Source organism: Dicentrarchus labrax, unplaced genomic scaffold, assembly GCF_905237075.1.
Source record: "Dicentrarchus labrax unplaced genomic scaffold, dlabrax2021, whole genome shotgun sequence".
NCBI classification, from domain to species: Eukaryota; Metazoa; Chordata; class Actinopteri; family Moronidae; genus Dicentrarchus; species Dicentrarchus labrax.
This window is the reverse complement of record NW_026136703.1, coordinates 10,416,913-10,437,849: the sequence shown is the minus strand read 5'-3', so window position 1 is coordinate 10,437,849 and position 20,937 is coordinate 10,416,913. Positions and strand designations below refer to the sequence as shown.

Genomic DNA, 20,937 nt, shown 5'->3' with positions numbered 1-20,937 from the left:
GGTTCTATTTTTAACTTAAGCAAAAAGGGGGGAGAAAAAAAGGCCCCAAAAACAATTCGTAACATACAAACATATTGATTTTTTTATTTTTGAATATGCTAAACAATACTCATAGTAAACCTATATTTAATTATACTAAAAATTAATATCTACTAGACGGCGTGCCAATCTTTTCTCCCCCTAACCCTGAGGGTATTTCTTTTGTCTGCACCCGGAAACCCCACAGAGTGAGAGCTCTTACTTCCCTCCACCTCTCAGCTCAAACTCAAAGCGGTTGATGGGACTTGTCAGGCGACGTCACCGTGTCGGCAGGAGAGGCGTTGGAGAGTTTCGCCCGGTTGTCATTCCCAAAGGAAGAAGAGGGTGTGATCGAAATTTACCTGTCCGGTGTTACCTGGCGCCCTTGTCGTACATGTCGGTCGTCGAATATCCTCTGCCGTAGGACGTCAAACACTGGCTTCACTCAGGAGTAAGACGGAGAAGGCACTGAAGGTAACGTTACGTCCTTGTTGGGTGCAGAATCGTTGGAAAAAGCTTGTTTCGGTCGCCCCCGGAGGCTCAGCAACGTTAGCTACAAACAACCACACCGTCACCGACACTTAAAACAGTCCGTGGTGAATAGTATCAGAGCTGCCATTTCGAGACAATTATTAGGTAACGTTAGTAAGTTGAGATATAGAGGTTATTATTGTCTAATATTTCTTTGGCTGTAATGTTAACGTAGCCAAGGTTACAGGAAGTAAAAACGTGAGCGCTGGACGTTTGAGTTGTTAGCTAACGTTACTCACACGCGCCACTTTGCAACAGGTTTGCCAGCATGAGTAATTAAACAGATACTGTTTAAAATCTGCTTCATTTAATAAAGAGCTCTGCGTTTGTGAGGTTCGTGAACACATCTTCCTCTACTGACGCATGGAAAACCTGTCTGTCCCTAACCTGGCTGACTCACCAACACAGAAAAAGTGTTCAGAGTGGTTATTTAATTGCATTATCTCAATAGTAACATAGCCAGACCGGAGCTGGTTGGACAAACAGGTCTAACTTAGCTAGGTGATATGGTAACTTCCCCTCAGTAATCTCTACTCTAAAGCATGCTTTCACAACAGCTGCTTTTGTAGGACACCTAGCATTGTTCAGGGACACAGGTATTGAATTTTGATCATGCCTCCTGAATGACAATTGTTCAAGCATTTCAGCCCTCTGGTTTCTTTGACTGATATGCCCTCCTGGCCATGTTCTCTCTGAATATTTGTGTCTTTTTTTCCCCTAGGATGCTAAGAAGATCCTGACTCGTGGCCCCAATATGAGTGTGACATCATGGTTCCTGGTCAGCAGCTCTGGCACACGCCACCGGTTGCCACGGGAGATGATCTTTGTTGGCCGGGACGATTGCGAGCTAATGCTGCAGGTGTGTGTGTGTGTGTGTGTGACTTTGTGTGTTTTAAGAGCACACCTGAAGGATAATGTGTGTGCTCGCGTACGTGTCACATGAACCCTAACTGGTCTCTTCACTGTAATCTGTCAAAAAGTTTTCTTGCTCTTCACTGATGTCTGACAGGACGGCTAGTCACGTGAATATGTGAAACACCCGAGGGAGGCTCCTTGCATGCTTCGTGTGTGTGCAACCTGGTGACATTGCCTTCGCACAATGTTGCCCCTGACAGCCTTTCAAACAATGAACTAAAAGCTAAAACATTCCACTGTGTTGTTTTTCCATCCACCGTCTGTCATAAATACAATTTCTTTGTGGGTTTTTTGTATAATACTCTCCCTCCCATTTTCTCCTCACTGTGTATTTAGACCAGTGAAAGAGGAATGTTGCCTTAGGAGCAGTTGTTTATACTTTCCTTAGCGTTATGCTCAGAAAAGCCGTGCCAACCACAGAGGTCGGTTAGATTGAAAAGTTGCTTGTGTCCGCATTTAGGCGTCGCCTGCTCAAGGAAAAAACCTCAGCTTCTCCCAGTCTGAAATGATGCAGACTTTACTGTTGCTCTGTTTAAGTGCTCAGGACTGCTTCCTGGCTTGGCACACAAGTCAGTCTCTACTCCAAACTGTCTTTAACCCTTTAATCTTTTGTTTTTTCAGTTTGTAGCTCAGTGTATTTTTTTCCCATTCAAACCACAGTTGAATGTCTGTAACGTGAGAATCCTGTTTGGCATGAAAAGCATGTAAAAGAGTGTAAGTGAAGTCAGATCGAGTAGCAAAGCCCGGGGCCTCCACTTGAATGTTTGTACTTTCCATGACGACTCGTGTCTGATCAATGTCTGTATCTCCATGAAAAGTAATTGGACCATATGCCCCCTGCAATAATAGTGACTGCATTATGTCACGTTCAGTAGTATAGTCATTGTTTCCTAATGCCAGAGCTAACATTTTCTCTGCGATAAAGGGGGACAAAGTGAAAGTAGGGGTCATTGAATTAGGAACGTTGAATTCTTAGTGCTGCAGCATAGTCAACGTCATCAAGTTGGTAAACTAATTGCTAAACATTTACTTAGTATCGTATTTACAAGTTATTAAGAAGTCCACTGAGTGAATAGGTCAACACAGATGGTACATACAGCCTCTGAACGTTGTTTAGCCCAGTTAGTAGCTGATGTGGAAGAGTGTGTGACAACCCTGTAAATGGACCATACGAGGATGGTGGTAATTTTGCAAATGAGTTTGGCAGTCAGTCTTCAGTCTTTGTGATTTTTGTGACGAGGAGGCCCAGAGTGCCTAATGAGCAGAGAAGAACGAGTGAGTCAGTCTGAATCACTTGTACAGTTGCAGTGCGCTTAATTGGTGAAAGCATATTTAGAAGTAAACACATATTTTGTCTGATTCTGAGCTATGCAGGCAGAGTTTGGTACATGAGGGCCAGCTATTAGTGTTACATTTAAGGCTTTTATGTATGTTTTGCAGGGACAGGTCAGTCTGACTCTGCTCAAATGTCTTTTAGACATTTAGGATCCTTCTATAGGAATGATGATTAGGTTTAGGGCTGCAAATAACAATATTTTCTTTTATCAATTTAATCTATGGATTCTTTGCTCAATTAGACATTTAGTCCATGGAATGTAACAAAAAATGGCCACACAGTTTCCCAGAAACCAGGTGATGGCTTTAAATGTCTTGTTTCAGAACTCAAAATGTTCAGTTCGCAGTGGTAAAAAAGAGAGAAGAAACAGAGAATGTGTTTTGTTTTTGCATATGACATAAACAATCATTTATCAAAATAATTGCTATTTTCTGTGGACTGACTAATCATTAGGGACCTCAGCGACCGCTGGAGGTCCCTATTGTTTTTGCTCGATTTCTTCTTCTTACCTATTATTATTTTTAGCCCCCATTGACTGCATTTTTGCCAATTTTATTTGGCAAAGTGATCAGGCCTGGTGAAAATGGGGATATTACATGCGTCGCTTTCGGGTCTGCCACTAGGTGGCGCTACTATCATAAAAAATACGTTTAGGCTAATAACTTCTGCATACTTTGTCGCACATTCAAAAAACTTACATCCACGTGTTCGGTGAATGGAGCTGAATCTCCCCATATAAGCCCCGCCCACTTCCGCCTAGAACTTTTTTTTCTAGAGCGCAAAATGTCCATAAACTACTTTTAAGTGTTCCTCCTACACGCTTTTCCGATTCACACGAAATTTTTCACCTACTACCTGGGGACCGCCCTGGCAAAAAGGCTAATTTGAACATTTTTGAAATTTAAAAAAATAAGCACGCTATAAAATTCCAACTTCCTGTAGATTTTTCGTCAAAAAAGGAAGTGGACCATTTCTCCACATTGGTATGTCCGATTGACACCAAACTTGGGTCCATAGTTCCACATGTCTTCCTTAAGCATCGTGCACATTTTCAGGCCATTGCCACTAGGTGGCGCTCTTTAAAATGAAGAAGTCTATATCTCTACAACGGTATGTGTGATTAAGATGAAACTTGGTATGATGCTTCCCCCTGGCTCCCTGAGGCTCCCTTAAAAAGGAAAAACAAAATACGCCACTAGGTGGCGCTCTTTGGCATGGTAAATCACTGTGCGAATACCGTAATAGTTATTAATATGAAATTCACAGGGCATGTGTAGAGTAGTGCCTGAAGCTCACATACCAAAAATCGTGTTCGTCATGTGTGTAGCGCCCCCTACAGGATAAAAAACAGAAGCCCCGGCGCCACGTTTCACCGATATGTACGAAACTCGGTAGGCACGTGTAACATGCGGGGACGTACAAAAAAGCCTCTTGGACCCATACCCCAAACCCCACAGGAAGTCGGCCATTTTCATTTTCATTTTCACTTTCAGCAAACTTTTCGCGTTTTATTTGAACGAACTCCTCCTAGGGAATTTATCAGATATGCTTCAAAATTTGTGAGTACAGTCCAAAAATGGTGCTGATTAAAGGTTGTGCTATTTGTGCATGTACGTTGAAGGGCGAGTCCGTGGCGTGGCATCAAAGTCAGCCATTTAGATTTTTTTGGTCATTTTCTGTGATTTTTCGCGTTGTATTTGAACGAACTCCTCCTAGGGAATTTATCGGATCTACTTCAAATTTAATCAGCGCAATCTAAAGACATTCATGATTAAAAGTTGTGCTATTTACGACATTCCGTCAAACGGCGTACCCGTGGCGTTGCGTTGAATTTCGACCATTCACCATAAACAGATAGTACTCAACTTCAGTGTACATGATCCAATCTCAATGAAACTTAAGGTGTGTTACAACAGTCCCGACCTGAACTTGTCTACATGACAATATTCAGACATTGTGATAGCGCCACCTTCTGGCAACAGGTGGTAAGCGCTGCATGGCGATTTTGTGCTGCGTTACGTGAAATGACCGTGCCAGTGACGACTTGTCAAATTCAGCGGATTCGCCATGAAATGCCACTCATAACTTCAGTGTGCAATGTCCAATCTCCAGTGAACTTCATATATTCTGTAACAGTCTCGCCCTGAACATGTCCTCATAACTTCAGCGTACGTGGTCCAATCTCAATGAAACTTCACGTGTGATACAACAGTCCCGCCCTGAACTTGTCTACATGACAATATTAAGACATAGTGATAGCGCCACCTTCCGGCAACAGGTGGTAAGCGCTGCGTGGCGATTTTGAGCTGATTTACGTGAAATTTTCGTGTTGTGGCAGCATGCCCCGAGTTGCGTGGAGTGCGAGGTCCCGCCCAACGCTGCTTGCAGCTTTAATTTTATTATGACCTTTGCTTTGCTTTTGTTGCAGTCTCGCAGCGTGGACAAACAGCACGCGGTGATCAACTACGACACAAACACAGACGAGCACATGGTGAAGGACCTGGGCAGCTTGAACGGGGTGAGTGAGTCTATCTCTAGTGTCAGACTACCTGCCTCAACCCAGAGTGATAAAGGAGCCAGCCACTGGACTCCCTGAAGGCTCAAGTCCACAACAAACCCCAGAGCACAAAATACCCCTCTCTGTGTGCCAGAGACGCGGACGGTTGGTAGAACAGTTGTAATCAGGAGACTCGATTTTCCTGCTGGCCTGGACTCCCCTTTTTTTTCCCCCTTCCCATTCTTTCTATCTCACTCTGCAGCCCTCCTCCCTCCCTTCACTGCTCTGTTGCCACTTCATTGCACCATTATCCCAATGAAATACAGAGTTGAGCAGTGGGAGAAACCGTTCATTGTTCTCAGCGAGTGTTTCTTTTGGCCTTGGTAACTGCAGCCAAACTAATCAGAGCAGAACAGTGCAAGGACCTGTAACTGAAATTCAACATGGCTCAGTTTTTCCCCAATTATCTTCATTTAGTTCGTATAGAACAAGATCTGCTCTCCCATTCTCTGCTCTGCACACTGCCAGCATGAGCTTTGTTTTACATTTAACAACCTGATGATTAGTCTCACCAGTTGTTAGTTTAGGCAAAAGATAGCTTAATTGATCAACAAACTAAGCATTGTTGCATATGTTTACCTCCACCTGGCCATTAAGCATTCCACAAAAGCTGAGACGGCCATTGCATAACAAGATAATCTCATCAGAGTTTTAATGTGCTGGTGGATTAACTTTCAGTGGGAAAACGGCCAATTGCAAAGCACCTTACAGTATGTGGGTGCGTGATATAAGGAATTAGAGAGCCTGTCACCTGCGAGTCAACACATCACTTCATTAATGACCAGTGAAAATTATTTGAACTTGATGTTATTTTTCTCTGTTTTGCAGACATTTGTGAACGACTTAAGAATCCCAGACCAGACGTACATCACCCTCAAGCTCTCTGATGTCATTCGTTTTGGCTATGATATCCTTTTTCATATGACTTACTTAAATTTTAGTCACATGTTTGGCTCAACTGTGTGTGATTCATGAAATACAGTTGTTGTGTTCCTCAGTTGGAACAGTTTAAGTTGGTGACTTAAACTAATTTTTTACATTTTATTTTCCCTCTGTGGTCTTTCACTCCATTGGCATGTTAATCCCCTGTGGTTTTTCAGTCAGGGGTTTTAGATTATGGTCAACTGTGGATAGAAAATCTCCTGCACCCTTTGACCCCCAGAGCAGAAAACTCATGAATGGTGAAACTTACTTAAGATAACAGCGGGGGAAAGCTCTGGAGAGTACAGAAACATTTAGGAATGTTTGTGGCTAGTATGTGGCATGTGATTTTTCAAGGAGTGGGTCGCTGAAGATATGAATTTGTTTGAATTGCAGTAGGTTTCTGCTGCTTATCTGTTTTCTTCCTTCTTGTAAGCAGTAGAATAAGGTACTTTGACCTCCTTAGGAGACAAGGTGAAAACTAGGCATGAAATGGAAATTCAGTTAGAGAGCACTGACTGCACACTTACCAGACTTTAGGTAGCAGATTTGCATACACTGAACTCCCTGTGCCACTTACTGATCAGACACTAAACTGATTATATAAATAAACATATTATTACATTGTTTTCCAAAATTGAAGGTATGTCTGTATACTTTAACTCCTCCTGCACATGCTCATGTTTATATCCTCGAGAAGAGTCAACACAAAGTCCCAGAGGAAGCTCTAAAAGTAAGTAATACTGGCACAGTGTGCCTTTTTTTTTTCAGGGTAGGGAGAAATGTTTGCTATAGATCCTTGTTGATAAACGGCAGTGCTCTTCTATTATTTGGATTATTTGATTATTTTTTTCAAATTCGCCCCTGAAATACCAGAAATGATTACAAATGCACGTTGCAAGTTACTAAATCTCATCATAATTGCTCACTTTCTTTAAAAATGTTCTTTCTTTGTCTGGCAAAAAGTAAATAAAGAACACTAGGGCTTTAGTTGACAAGGAACAAACAGAAAAGCAAGCACCTATAAGAGGCTTTCCCAAAACATTTTACTGATAACAACATTAAATGAGTAGTATATTTCTGTTGGTCAATTTCCTGTCTATTGACTAATTGAATAAAGGACTAAAATAAACAATATGCAACTTCTAAGTTAGAGGCATGAAATGTGATGTAGTGTGCGTGACTTTAGTCAGGTTCCTGTGCCAACTGTTGTCACTCATCATTATGAGCTTGGTATGTTGAAACAAATTGGATAACTAGTGTTGGACTAGATCTGGTTTACTCCCCACTTAAAGTCACTTTGCTTATCTTGAATATTTTAATGCTTTGGTTTTGTGTCCTCACCGCGCTGTGTCAAATGTTTTCTTCCCATATGCAGCGTTTTAGCCTCACGATAATAACCACAACCCTGCTAACAATAAGACTAAGCAGAAGTCCTTGATGGATATTCATCCTTACACTGTATATGTCTGAGGACAGTTACATCTGTACTGATTGTTGGCAGAAGGTTTCTCACATCCTGCTTCCCTCCTGTCTCTTTGTGCAGCATGAGAAGTACACCAGCCAGCTGCAGCTTAGTATAAAAGCCCTGGAGGCCAAGGCAAAGGAAAAACAGCAGCTCCAGAGCTCAGAGAAGAGCAAAGTTTCTGTTTCCAATGTCAAACTGCAAGACAAGGCTGAGAGAAGAGCCCACTCACTCACAGGTAAACAACCCCCCTAACCCTGTCCATCATACTCCATCATAGCAGATTAGCAGGAAGGGAGCAGGTTGTATGATAACAGAAGCAGTTCAATTGTTATTGTTGCCTGTGAGGAACTGTTCTAACTGAAGTGGATTTGAATACCGTGTTCATACACACACACACGAGTAAGAGGAAGTGTCCATTCTCCAGTCTCCATGTGCTGCAGGACTATGGCTATAGATCACTTGATAAAGTGGTTGTGGCTTCTTTTATTAAGAGCTCCCCTGGTGTGAGATTAGGCTGCCATGTGAGCTTGAGAGGCTGAGGCTGCAATCCTATAGTGTCAGTAAAGAAATAGATCTTGACATCCCGGAGGTTAGCAGAATGAGCGTACACGAGTAAGAGCTTGCCAGATGAGCTGAGGGGTGAAGAGTTAAGGACAAGCAGTCTTATCTCTGTCAGCCATGCCTGACCGCTGACAAGAGGTGGGGTGCTGCCAGACATGCCGATGATGCTTCAACACGTGTCGTAGATAATTAGAAAGGTGTCTAGGCTTTTGGTTCCAAGTTGGCACTTTGGTCTATGCAGCCGGTGGTGTATTTGTTGCCGGTTATATTTTCAGTTGCTGTCATGCCATTGTTAGTTCAAGAGAAGCACTTTGTGAATGAAGCTCATTCACACTGACAAAACCTATTCCAGCTGTTGTTTATTTAGCAATTCTCGTGCTTTCTGCTCCATAATCGCCCCTGTGAGCTTAGAGGGAAAACTGCAACGGGTGCTTAAAATAGGATTTTCCAGCAGTAGGCTCATATCCCTCAGAGTGCCTTACAGATAAGTCATTGAACTGCAGAACTTTGGAAAACATTTAGTGAGCCTTGTTGTAAGAAGTCTCTTACTAGAATGTGATTGTGGTTGTATCTCCTGCAGCAATAAGCTAACCGCAGTGATCCTGTAAACCTGTGACTGCACACTCTTTGTCAAACGTGCTCACTGAAGCCACGTTTGGGAGGGGGCGTGCACTGTGACAGCAGCCTTCCCTGTGTTGTCGTGACCCAGTCCACCAATGAGATAATTAAAACATGCTCCGCTCTCTCGCTAAATGTTGAGTCACAAGAAGATAAGGATAGTATTTAATTGTATGTTACAGAAAATATGAATAAAGCTGCACTTAGATAAACACATGTAGAAAAAATTCTGCTGCCATTTTCCTCACAGTGAGAGATAAAAAGACCTGCACTTAGTTACACAACCAAACTGGGTCTGCATACCTCTGTTGACTTAATGCAAATTGATTCTCTTTGGCTGAATTTGTTTGACTGGAGGCCTTGATATAGTTTCTTATGATTACTCTAGATTGGATGTTTCATTTTGGTTTTGTTAAAGTTTGTTGTAATTTTTTTGAATCACACAAATCATGTACAATTCTGTCGCTTAAAGACTGCTGAGAGAGTTGTGTGTATCTCTTTCTGTGTGCTCTTGCTTGTTTTCCCCTGCAGCTGTACAGGATGTGGAGTATGTCCAATCCTCCAGCTGTCTGCAGGGCAGGACACTTCACTTGCACAGTGTGTGACTCAGTCAAGCCTACTTTATTCCCAGACAATTTAGTATTTTCTAAAGGGGCATGAAATGGATAGTTGTTCATTGATACAGTACACAACAGCTACGTGATTTAAAATGTCCCTAGTCTCTAGATGAACTAACCTGAACAAGATCATGGAAATTAGTTTAATTTAACTTCCAGTAGTTCAAACTTTTCATGAAGCCACATATTCAGAACTGTGCTCAGTCCACTTTAGTTGTGACACTCCCCCATGTTTTCCTTAGCTAAAAGGAGAGGGTTGGCTAAGGGGAAAGGAATTAGTAACATGCCCCTCTGTTTCTCCCGTCACTGTGTTGATGTCTTATTGTGTGTGTCCAAGGCAACAGTGGTGAAGTGCTGTTGATGCTCAGGATTGTGAAGCCTCCAAATTAAACTCCAGAGAGATTGTTTAGCCTATGTATCAGGCCAACAAATAGTATCTAGATGATCTGATTAGTGGCATATAGGCCGGCTGGTATGTGTGGACTGTCGGTGGCTAAACAGCAGTTCAGATACGGCGTTAGGGAAATTAACCCTCATTGCCCAGGTTGCACCTGTATAGGGAGCAGAGGTCAGTGTGCAAACAATGAGTGTCACTGTCTGCAAGAAGCCTCACTTTAGATGTTGTTATTCTGTATTATTATATTGTTTTTTTTCTTTGAAGATTAGGATTAGCTTTGTCCCGATCTGCACGAGAAGGATTATGTTTTGGTGGCTGTGTGTTACAATTTGTATCACACAGGCCTCACTGCTCTCTCTGTCATGGGAATTTGCTGGAATTGCAAAAAACCCATCGGCTACAAGTATTGTAACACTATGTCTCTCTGAACTCCAGTGTTGTGTAACATTTTGTTTTGCAAGACCAAACCCAGACACAACATTGTGTTATCATGTGACTAATGTAAATCCGTTGCCTTATAAGTACAAGAGCCGTTATATATTCAGCTCTTTGTTTGGTTATTTCTTATTTTCTCCCCTTTCTCCCTACGCCTGAGTATATCAATGTGCCTAATGATGTGTGTTTGTCTGTGTTTGTGCTTGTATTTGTGTGTTTGTCTGTTAGCTGCCACAGATTCTCCGATATCCAAGCCTACTCCTCTCTATGGCCAGCCGTCCTGGTGGGGGGAGGATGAGGACCCAGCCAACAGAAAGGAGAACAGAGGTGGAAAATCGCCAGGAGAGGAGTCTCCAGGTCAGAAAATGTGTTTTTACTAACGTGTAGTGTAATTGTATTAGATCTTCCCACATCTGTGAATAAGACCCTAATTCCTAATGACATGTTTTTCTATGGCACTGCTATCTGATGCCCTTTGTGGGTCACTGAGAGATGGATGGTGTTGAGCCCAAGGCAGGTCTCTGGCCGCCAGTTGTGGACTGTTAGCCAGGCCATACCATGCCAAGGCAGTGGGCAGTGCCTGTCTGCCTCGTGATGGATTATGACCCTCAAAGCTGCTGGAGGGGGGAGGCCTCATGTTTCCCGGGCTGTAACAGATTATTCCAGCTCAGCTACCCTCTGCTAGAATCTGAGCTCCTAAAGTGATATTTTGCCACATCCAAATGCCAACTGGCGGATTTGTTTCCTCAGTCTAACAGCTGGAATCTTTGTGTGATTTGAGGCTTCCAGTTTCAGAGATTGTGCGACAGTGTCATCCCAGTGTCATCCCAGTCATCTCAATCTGTTGCTTTAGCTGTGTGTATCTCTAAAGTTTGAATTACCTAGCTGTAATTGTGAGTTCAAAAAGAAGAGCATATCGCATACATATGTTTCTATTATTAATGCCAAAATAATATTCTTCCTATTGTAAATGATTCCCTTTGTGGATGACAATGTAGAATCATCACTAATGCTTGCTGTGCATCTGTGTTTGCATCCTCACCACTCTTCATTGCTAACAGAGCCTGCTAAAGATGTGTCCACATATGAGGTCAATGGTTCTCTGTCCGACAGTCAGGCCAAGTCTATTTTCTCCTACCGCCGGGAGCCAAGCTACTTTGAGATCCCAACAAAGGAATCCCAGCCGCGACCTGCCAAGAAACCTGAGTCGCAGGTTCACGAGGTTCACGAGGTTCCCACAAAGGACACTCCAGATCCCAGTCAATGTGTGTCCTCCACCCCAACACCTCCTGTGGTCCAAAGCCATGCCTCCTTCACCATCGAATTTGATGAATGCACGCCAGGTAAAATGAAGATTAAGGACCACGTGACCAAGTTTTCTTTCCGCCAGCAGCGCAAGCTGCCTTCCACAGAGGCTGTCACTACACCTACTGAGGTGATGTCAGCGGAAAGCAAAGTAGCTGATTGGCTGGTCCAAAGCAATGCTAGCATGATGAGGAGGAGGTCACAGGCTGAAGACATGTATAGCACAAACAGTGACCCATCACTTAATATCACCAGGGGTGAGACACTTTTATGAAGTCGGTTTTATGTTTACCAACAGTACCGTTGACTGCATTATTGTGCTAACTTGTGGTTTTTCTATCATCAGGCCCTGACGATGGCACTCACAGTGATTCAAGAGATGTTGAGATCAATGGAAATGATTTTCTCCAATCGCAACCTCAGACTGGGTCGCAGGTGTCTCCACAACCCCTGAGAGCATCCCCGCCACAACGCTATGCCTCCCCCAACTCTGAGGAGCCCACGTCCTACTCTCCACCCGAGTCTCAGTCTCTATCCAGCCTTGGCAAGGCTGAGCCTCACCAAGCCTTTGTCATTGAATTCTTTGATGATAACCCCAGAAAAAAGCGCTCCCAGTCCTTCACCAATAACACATGCCCACCTGAACCCTCAGCCCTCAAGGTCCAGCTGGAGAAGGCAAGGAAAAGCGCAAGCCCAACTGGGGAGAGACAAGTCCCGTCTCCAGCCTCCACCACTCCCCCAACCCAACGATACACCGTCCCCCTGAAGGGCCCTGCTTCCACAGGGCCTCAAAGAGCTGGCTCTCTACGGAGGGAGAAGACGGAGGACCGGATCAGCACCAGCTTTTCCTCTCGCTCTTCATCATCTGTGTCTGTAAGGCCCTTCAGCAGTGTGGGCCGGAGATCCAAACTTGCCCAGGAATTCACTGCTGAATTCCTCAAACAATCAAAGCAGTCCTCTTCTGCCAGCTGGGAGAAAAACACATCTTGTCCCCCTACAGCAGCTAAAACAGAGACAGTGGTAGATTCCCAAACTCCATCTAACTCTCCCCAAAAGCAACAGACATCCTCTCCTATCCACCAGCCTGTTCCCCTTAAGGCCCCTGTGATGCCCCTGGCGTCTCAGAGTGTGGAAGTCAAGAGCCCCCATGTCGGCCTCAAACACGAAGAGGAGGACAGTCTGAGTGATGCAGGAACCTACACCATTGAAATGGATATTCAGGATAGAGAGCTAGAAGAGGCACGGAGTAAGATTGACCAGGCAAGTTTCTTTCTCCGTTTAATTTAAATAAAGTCTGTACGCTGTAGGGCTAATAATTACAACATGTTACTTAAAGGAAATAAATTGGCTTTGCAATCATCAGCGTCCTCTGTCTCTTGGGTGTAAGTCCATCTCAGAATGAACCATGGACATTGGCAGTCCCACTTTCTCCATTCCTGCACTTATCCACTTGCACTGCTTTTTCCTGACAGGTGTTTGGTGTTTTTGAGAGCCCAGAGCGAACCAACCAGAGTGAAGCAGAAACATCATCAGCATTTAGGCCTGTTATTGTTCAGAGCAGGGAGCAGCATAGACAGAGTAGCGGTGGGGAGGTGAGGCCAGCTCCAGAACAGGGACAGAGTCTGGTGAAGGTAAAACTTCCTGCTCAGGGTGGAATCAATGATTTGGTGGAATAACAAATGATTTTATTGCCACTTCTAAAGTCAGTTAACTATTGTGTTGGATCAGTAAACCATCTAATGTTAAAACGCACAAATCAGTTTCTGTTGCTGTCTTGATTTGCCTTCTTGGGATTTCTTTTCTTTATGGTGTAACTCTCCATTGATTTCTAGATTTGCCTCCTTTTCCCTCACAGGTTCTGGGTGCTTCCTCGTTTTGGTTTTTCTTTCTAACCAAATACAAGGAAAAAAATCAGTTTTTATATCAGTCGTACTACATACTTACTCATTAAACAGACTGATGTATGATATGTTCTGTTGTTTTTCATATTAACGATGTTTTCTACTAAGGAAATCATATCATTAAAAACTGCTTTCTTTAGTATATTTCATCTTCTTTTACATAAGATATTGAATAAGTTATATGTTATCTCACGCAGGTTCAACCAGCAGGTGCAATGTTACAGGGGGCTCCTAAGTGGATGTCTTGCTGGGCCAGCTTGGCAGACAGCTACACAGAATCTGGCCCTGCGTCTGGCCTCTTTGACGTTCCTTCCCAGATGGAGCTGTCAGGAGGGGGTAAGCCACCTGACGAGGCATGAGTCTATTTGAAATGATAATGAGACACCCTGATGAATATGAATGATATTCAGTTTCAGCATGTGTGGTTAATATGCATTAAAACTGTTTTTCTTCAGCACGAGGCACAATCATCCACAAGGCCACCCTCAGTCAACAGCACGACAGCGGCAACTCTGATGGTTCAAGAGCTCGGCGCGTCCTGCCCCAGGTACCTGTGGGGGAGAAGAGTGACATTCCAACTCCCAGCATTCATGTTCATTATGACCTGCACTCAACATTTGATGTAGGAGAAAATAGCCTGGTGACCCCCAAGTCTCTGGATAGCCATCACAGATTGTCAGTGCAGGACGACGTAGAGCCTGACAGCTTGAGCGACGCCAGCAGGTCAGATGATGGTTCTATCATAGAGCAAAGGAGGAGACCGCTGTCAGACACAGAAGAGAAGAAGAAAAATGAGGACAAACTCCGACTCCCAGCCAAGTCTACATCATTCTACATCGGGTCAGAGGAGGCTCCGTCCAAAGCTGACAACGAAGACTCAAAACCAAGCACTCCTAAGACTGAAAGAAAACATGGAACCAAACCTTTCTCTACAGCCACCCTGACCAAACCTAGACTTAACCAAGACTCTGGAAAAGTCAAGCCCAATATGTCTGCTCCTGTCCTGGGCCAGGGCAGACAGAGTCCAGAGTCCAAAGAGGGCACCACATCCCCATTAATCAGACAGGAGAGTTTCACCAAGGAGCGGCCTAGCAATGCCAGATTGCCCAACATCTCTAGCCAGCGTGTTCAAAAAGACCCAGACCCCGAGTCATTCCAGGGAGGGGACACTCATTCTTACCTCAAAGAGACGGAGAATGTTCTGGCTGTTCTGGAGGCCAAACTCCAAGCAGGACAATTAGAAACAACACCGTCGCCAATAATGGACTCGCTTTCTGGAGAGTCTGATGTGGATACCTCCAGCACAGTCAGCCAACATAGCAGTAAGACAAGGCCAAACACACTGACTAAAAAAACTTCAGTTAGTGGCCTTCATAGGGAGAGGTCCTCCGCCAGTATAGCTAGTCAAGATTCCGTTCACCTGTCCAGTACATCAGAAAAGTGGCGCTCTAAGGGACCAGACAGCAACAGTAAGACTGAGTCTGTCAGGAGACCTGTTGGGCTGAGACGTAGTGTTGGGAAATGTGGCTCCACAGACCTAAGTGATGACCCGCAGAGCTTACCTTACTCTGATCAGGAGTCTAACAACCACCAAACCCGCAAAAAGTACTCAGTACCCTTACAGAAGGAAGACGGCAAGACATCCAGAGTGTCCCAGGCCTTAACTCGTGCCAACAGCTTGTCGGCCCCAAGACCCACCAGAGCATCCATGCTCCGACGGGCTCGCCTGGGAGAAGCTTCGGACAACGAGGGCACGGAGACCGACAGGCTGTCCCAGGAGGCAGGCAGCGGCTCGGCAAAGCAACCCCAGGAAACCAAGAAACAACTCTCCAGGCTGGATATGCTGGCGATGCCTCGTAAGCGGACAAGCTCATTCAACACACCCAGCGACACAGAGGCCTCCTGCACCCCACAGGGGACGGGCAGGAGCACAGGATTCTCCAACCGCAGCACAGAGTCTTGCGGCAGCTCAGTTCGAAGGGCCTCTGCTCCGGGCCCGAAGCCTGTAGAAAGGCCACAGAAAGCAGCGCTCAACAAGACACCAATCACTCGTGGACGTTCAAGCAGTGCCAAATATGCCAGCAGCACTGCAAGTGAGTATAATGCACATTGGCATATAACTTTCATTGAGTTTCAAATGTCTTGACCTGTGAGACCATTTATTTCTGTATTGTTGAAAAACTTTTTACAAAAAATTGGATTGGAAGCATTATATGGTCTGTTACTCAACTACAGTGGTGAATTGGTTTGACACATTCATAGCCCTAAGTTTTTATACTGTTAAGTTTCAAAAAATAACCCCTGGGTTCTATACTTGCAGCTTTTTTTTCCTAAAAATGACATTTGGGAAGGGAATTGACTCTGAAGTTACTCACCTACATCAATAACACTAACATTTAAGGACATATTTTTGTGGCAACGCAAACACCGCTGTCACAGTTTGGTATTTTCCTCACCTTGCAATTTCCCTTGCCTGTCTATGTGGGTATTTTTGTGACAATTCACATTTCATAGATAGGAGCAGCGAAGCAAACAGGAGGGTGGTTCAATGCAATCATAGAAAACAAACTATTTTGTTATTATTTATTCCTATCACCATCGCCGCAATCTGACAACAACATGATTTCCTGGAGAACTTTGTTGAGCAGTAGTTGTCATGCGTCATTGTGATTGGTACAGTTTTTTGAGAGCAACGAGACCAGTGATTGGATTGGCTGAGAAAGTGTTTATTAATCTATAATCTGTAATCACCTTCAGCCAGCCCTTTTGCACTTTGTGCTGCTGCACAGATTTGAATAGGAGATGCCTACATAGTCCGTCAGCCCATGACCTACCGCCTTGTCTTTGTCGTTTTGCTTGTGTTAAAAAAAAAAGCCCTCATATATTACAATGCATTTAGATCAAATTAGTTTTTCCTTCATCTGCAGTGTTCCCATGCGGTTTATGGTAATTTAAAAGGATTCTGTGACATGATGAAGGTTACAACACTAACCATGTACAAAATGCTCTATGCTAACAGAACAGGGTCTCTATATGGTACTTGTCTGGTACTCAGCTGCTGTACAGTGGAAGTCATACTCTTTTCAATTTGTAAATTATTTTGAATGATCAAAAAACCTGAGTCATCTTTCTGATCAAATTCAGCTGTAGAAATGAGCACTTCCACTGCAGCTTTTCCATCTGATGTTCTGGGGAGGAGTTTTGGTGGCAGCATCTTAAATACATGGTGGTGTTTTTCTCGCCTGTATTCTTTGATGGTATCTCTTTTTCTCTCCTGCTTTCCCGCCTTTTCTATCCTCATCATCCATTACTCAAACCAATTCATGACGCCAAGGCTCCAGGAGACGACAGAAAGGCTCTGACTATACCTCTACCTCAGATGAGGAGTACGACTCAAACCAGAGCACTCCTAAACACAAACGCTCCCAACCTTCCTCAGCTTCCCATAGCCCACGCAGTCAGCCACGGCCTCGGCCGGTGGTCGCCCTGCAACAGAAAGCCCGCAGCAGAGATTCTGAGGACGAGAATCATGAAGGAGACGCCCTCCACAACTGGTCCAACCACAGTGCTGAGATTGCACGGTAAGGAATATTACCAACAAGTATTTCTGGTGTAGATGCTGATTCGATTTCCAAATTTTGAATTGAGCCAATGCCACATTCAAGTAGTAATTTCAGTTTAATATAATTACTCAATCTTGAATTAGTTAAATTATTTCAATGACACAAATAAGAAGACCAGGATCCTTTATGTGTACATAGTTTATAATTTTCTAAACAGAGGACTTCAGCCATCTTTTTAACAAGTGTTCTTTCCCTGCTAGGTTGAGTCAAGACCTGGCTAAAGACCTAGCTATCTTGGCCAGAGAGATCCATGACGTGGCAGGTGATGGTGATCCACAAAACTCTGGACTGGAGACCAGTGCACCCATCTCCACAGTGACCACTCACGAAGAGGTATCAGATGTTACTCTTAGGGCTCGTAGGGCTGTTAATCTACCACACTGAATCTCTAATTGCTCAACTGACTGGAACTGAAGATGACTATTCTCTTTTTCTGTCCATTTGCCTCCCTCTCTCTGCCTGTTTTATACCATAACACTAATTTCTAAAGTCTGATTCTCTTGCAGCTGATTCATCATATTCCAGAGGCTGGATTAAACTACCAGAGAGTCCCACCCAGTTCTGCATCCACAAGGGAACCTGACCAGAGTTCGAGTGACCATGAACAGCCCTCAAGGCCGCGAGCTCGGAGCAGAGACGAGGTCTGAAACAATCTGCCACTTCACCCCATTTTGAAACCTCTGTGAAGCACTGGGGCTCATTATAAAATATTTAGTGTCTTTGTCTTTAGGTGATGGTGGACAATCTGATGCTGAATCCTGTGTCTCAGATAATCATGGCCATCAGAGAAAACACTGAGCAACTTGCTGACAAAATTAAGTAAGATGTTAAGAAAACCTACATCACACACACTTGAAGAAACATGCTTTATTCTCATGCTTAATCTGTTTGATAAAAAACGTTATTGATCCTGTTTGACGACCAGACTGCACTGAGCCAATAATCTTATTAATTTCGTGTGACTGACTGAGTGAGTCAGCACATGACATGGGACTGAGGACTGACATGTAGTCTTCTCCGTAGATTAGAGGCAGAAAAAACGTTTCCATTGTGAGGTGTCACCACAGTTTTCCAAAATGTATTTAATAATAAAAAACAGAACAAGATATCAAAGAAGAAAAATGTGTTTTAGTTTACCTTGAATTTAGGTCTTCTGAGTCACTACAATTTAAAAAGCTTAAAGAAACTAAATCAACAATGTTTTGGACATAGAAATCTGGATTAGAAGTGTAAGAAGCCCACTTTGTAACTTCTAAATTTTGATATTGTGCACACAGGGTCCTGTTCCAGGACAGGATGGATATCTGGCAAGACATTGAGGCCAAGGTTAATTCTGACAATGATGTTCCTGTCGTCAAAACCTCCAACAAGGTCGGTGATTTTTCAAGCTTCAAGGTAAATGTATGTCAGTTAATGCTGTTTGTTTGAACTAAGTTGGACATCTGTATTTCAGGAAATCACATCTATCCTGAAAGAACTCAGGAGAGTTCAACGACAGCTTGAGTGTGAGTCGACCTGACCATTTATTAAAAACATAACTTCAAATAATATGAATAGCATGAGTAATCATTATAATAATATCAATATCAATATTATCAATTAAAAACTACATTTACTTTTTACCCCCAGTGATTAACACAGTCATTGAGCCCAGTGGGCAGCCTGAAGCATCCAAGGCGTCAGCCTCCTCATCATCTGGAGTTCGGCCCTCCAGACCTCCTTCCTCAAGAGACTTTAGAACAGTCCACTCTGTGTCCAAGCGTGGCGGCGGCCCGAGGCCCAGTGAGAGTGTCAGGAGAGCAGCTGTGACACCAGACGATCTCAGACAGGGATATTTGGTTTGAGGTGTGACACAAACACGCAGGTTCCATAAGCGGCTGAACATCTGCTGAAACCCCCAAAAACCCCATGAAACCGAGAAAGGAGGAAGTAATATGCAGAACTGAACTGTAGCCTTCTGTAGATCCAAACATAAACACTACTGCACTATGAGCACCTAGACAGAGGAGCCTGCACTAAACGCCCTTAAACCACGCTCGTGGGAGGCTGACATATGAGGCGATGATTTAGGGAAGTACCAAAATACTTCAATAAATCTCCCATTCACCTCTGACAGGCCTCAACACTATACTTGATCCTGTTTGTGTTAAGAGGACGGCCTCTTTATTTGCCAATGATACGGCCAACATTGCTGATTTTGAAAGCTCTTTGTAATTACTTGACCTGAGCGTTACCATCTCAGGGAAGATCTCTATCTTTAATAGTGGCAAATTGATATAATTGATATTTGTTTTGAGTAGAAAGAACTGCAGTGACCTTGCAGATCTTAATGTACTGTGTACTTGTATCCTCAGTGAACCCACTGCATTTCCTTATATATCTTTCCATGTTTTTGTCTTTTTAGCCACTTTTATGTTTGTGGACCAGATTTATCGAAGAATGTAAAAAGTATTTATTGGGGGTCTTTTGTGAGACGCTGTAACCAAGACAACATGACTTTGCCAGACCAATTAATGTTATATTACACCGTTGCTACCACACAGTTTCTTTTGTATTTATTCTGGTAACATTTCCCAGTGGAGCGACTCAGTCTATGCTCCTCTCAGTAGATGAACACTATATTTTGTCCAAGTGGAGATGAAAATCCCTCAGGAATGTGTGGTCCGACTGGTAGGAGGGGCTCAGCCCATAGTTTAGTCACCTAGCAACCACAAACTCAAGTGGCTATAAAACAAGAGTTTTCCAGCATTCCTTTGTACTTTCTGAAAAGTGTGTTTTTATTTATTACAGCGGGAGGTTTGAAACTTGGTTTTTGTTTTCCACGTCTGAAGAGCACAGTTAGCTCTATGGTTGGTGGCCAGAAGACAATCACAAATAACATCATCTGTGTTTGTACCATCACACTACACTTAAACCTCTATATGCTTAATCAGAGCACTGTGTACGATGTGTTATTTCCTCAATCTCTCGAGTCACAAGATCCCTTCTGATGGGTCCTCACAGTACAAGAGAGGCATTGTAATTTCAGCGGTTAAAGCTGTCGGTGGTGTGAAACTGTAAACCTGATCATTAGTTTGTCACATTCTGTTGTTCAGTATGTAAATATCTAGAGATATTTCTATGTCCTACAAATTACCTCTCAATCTTGTCTTTTGCACTAATGTAGTAAAACATTATCGCGTCAACCTGATACGCTGCAAACTGAAAGCTTTTACTCTCCTGCGAAAGATTGTAAACATTTGATGCTGTGGTTGCTTGAAGCAGGAAACAAAGCGACCCAGTGCACCAGCAACTTTCCCCTCTTCCCAGTCCCGACTGTACATGTGACTTGTGACTGGGAAGTACCTGTAAGTGCCACAGAGCTGTGTGGGATGATGTTTCAGTGGTTGTTTACAAACTCGAGCAAAAATTGAATGTTTATCCTCTTGCTCAAATTATTGCTGCTATTCTTCTTCTATGGGATAGTTTTTCCCCGTTGCTTTACTCCACCTAAGTCAAAGCTTCAGCACGTTTGAGAGCTGAAAAGTAATTCTTGTTTGTCAAATTTGTGTCCCCTTGTTTTGATATTCAACTCATGCTTCCCCCTCCTTCCACCCAGGATGATTTGGATGTAATCTTGCTGTCTTGTTAGCTGGTATTTATGTTCAGTTATTTGTGTAATTTGTTAGCTGATGATTTCAGGTTTTTCAAATAAATTTGATAAGCAAAACTTGTTTTGTTTCATGACTTCTATT

General features: G+C 43.4%; 1 protein-coding gene across 5 annotated transcripts; it reads left to right on the top strand.

Moving 5' to 3' along the window:
* Positions 1-267: 267 nt before the first annotated feature.
* Positions 268-20,916, top strand: cep170ba (centrosomal protein 170Ba). Of its 5 annotated transcripts, none has more exons than XM_051386219.1 (19): positions 269-492; positions 1,271-1,408; positions 5,229-5,318; positions 6,186-6,266; positions 6,955-7,011; positions 7,825-7,981; positions 10,603-10,731; positions 11,436-11,936; positions 12,026-12,939; positions 13,152-13,271; positions 13,778-13,916; positions 14,036-15,673; positions 16,915-17,161; positions 17,404-17,536; positions 17,710-17,844; positions 17,934-18,022; positions 18,481-18,574; positions 18,657-18,708; positions 18,833-20,916. In XM_051386219.1, the coding sequence occupies exons 2-19, from the start codon at positions 1,304-1,306 to the stop codon at positions 19,045-19,047; spliced, it is 4,896 nt and encodes a 1,631-aa protein (XP_051242179.1). In that variant the 5' UTR covers positions 269-492; positions 1,271-1,303; the 3' UTR covers positions 19,048-20,916. The 5 variants fall into 5 exon arrangements, with proteins under 5 accessions (XP_051242210.1, XP_051242179.1, XP_051242189.1 ...); XM_051386229.1 differs by having other exon boundaries at positions 13,152-13,310; positions 17,020-17,161; XM_051386211.1 differs by having other exon boundaries at positions 13,152-13,310.
* The last annotated feature ends 21 nt before the right edge of the window (positions 20,917-20,937 follow it).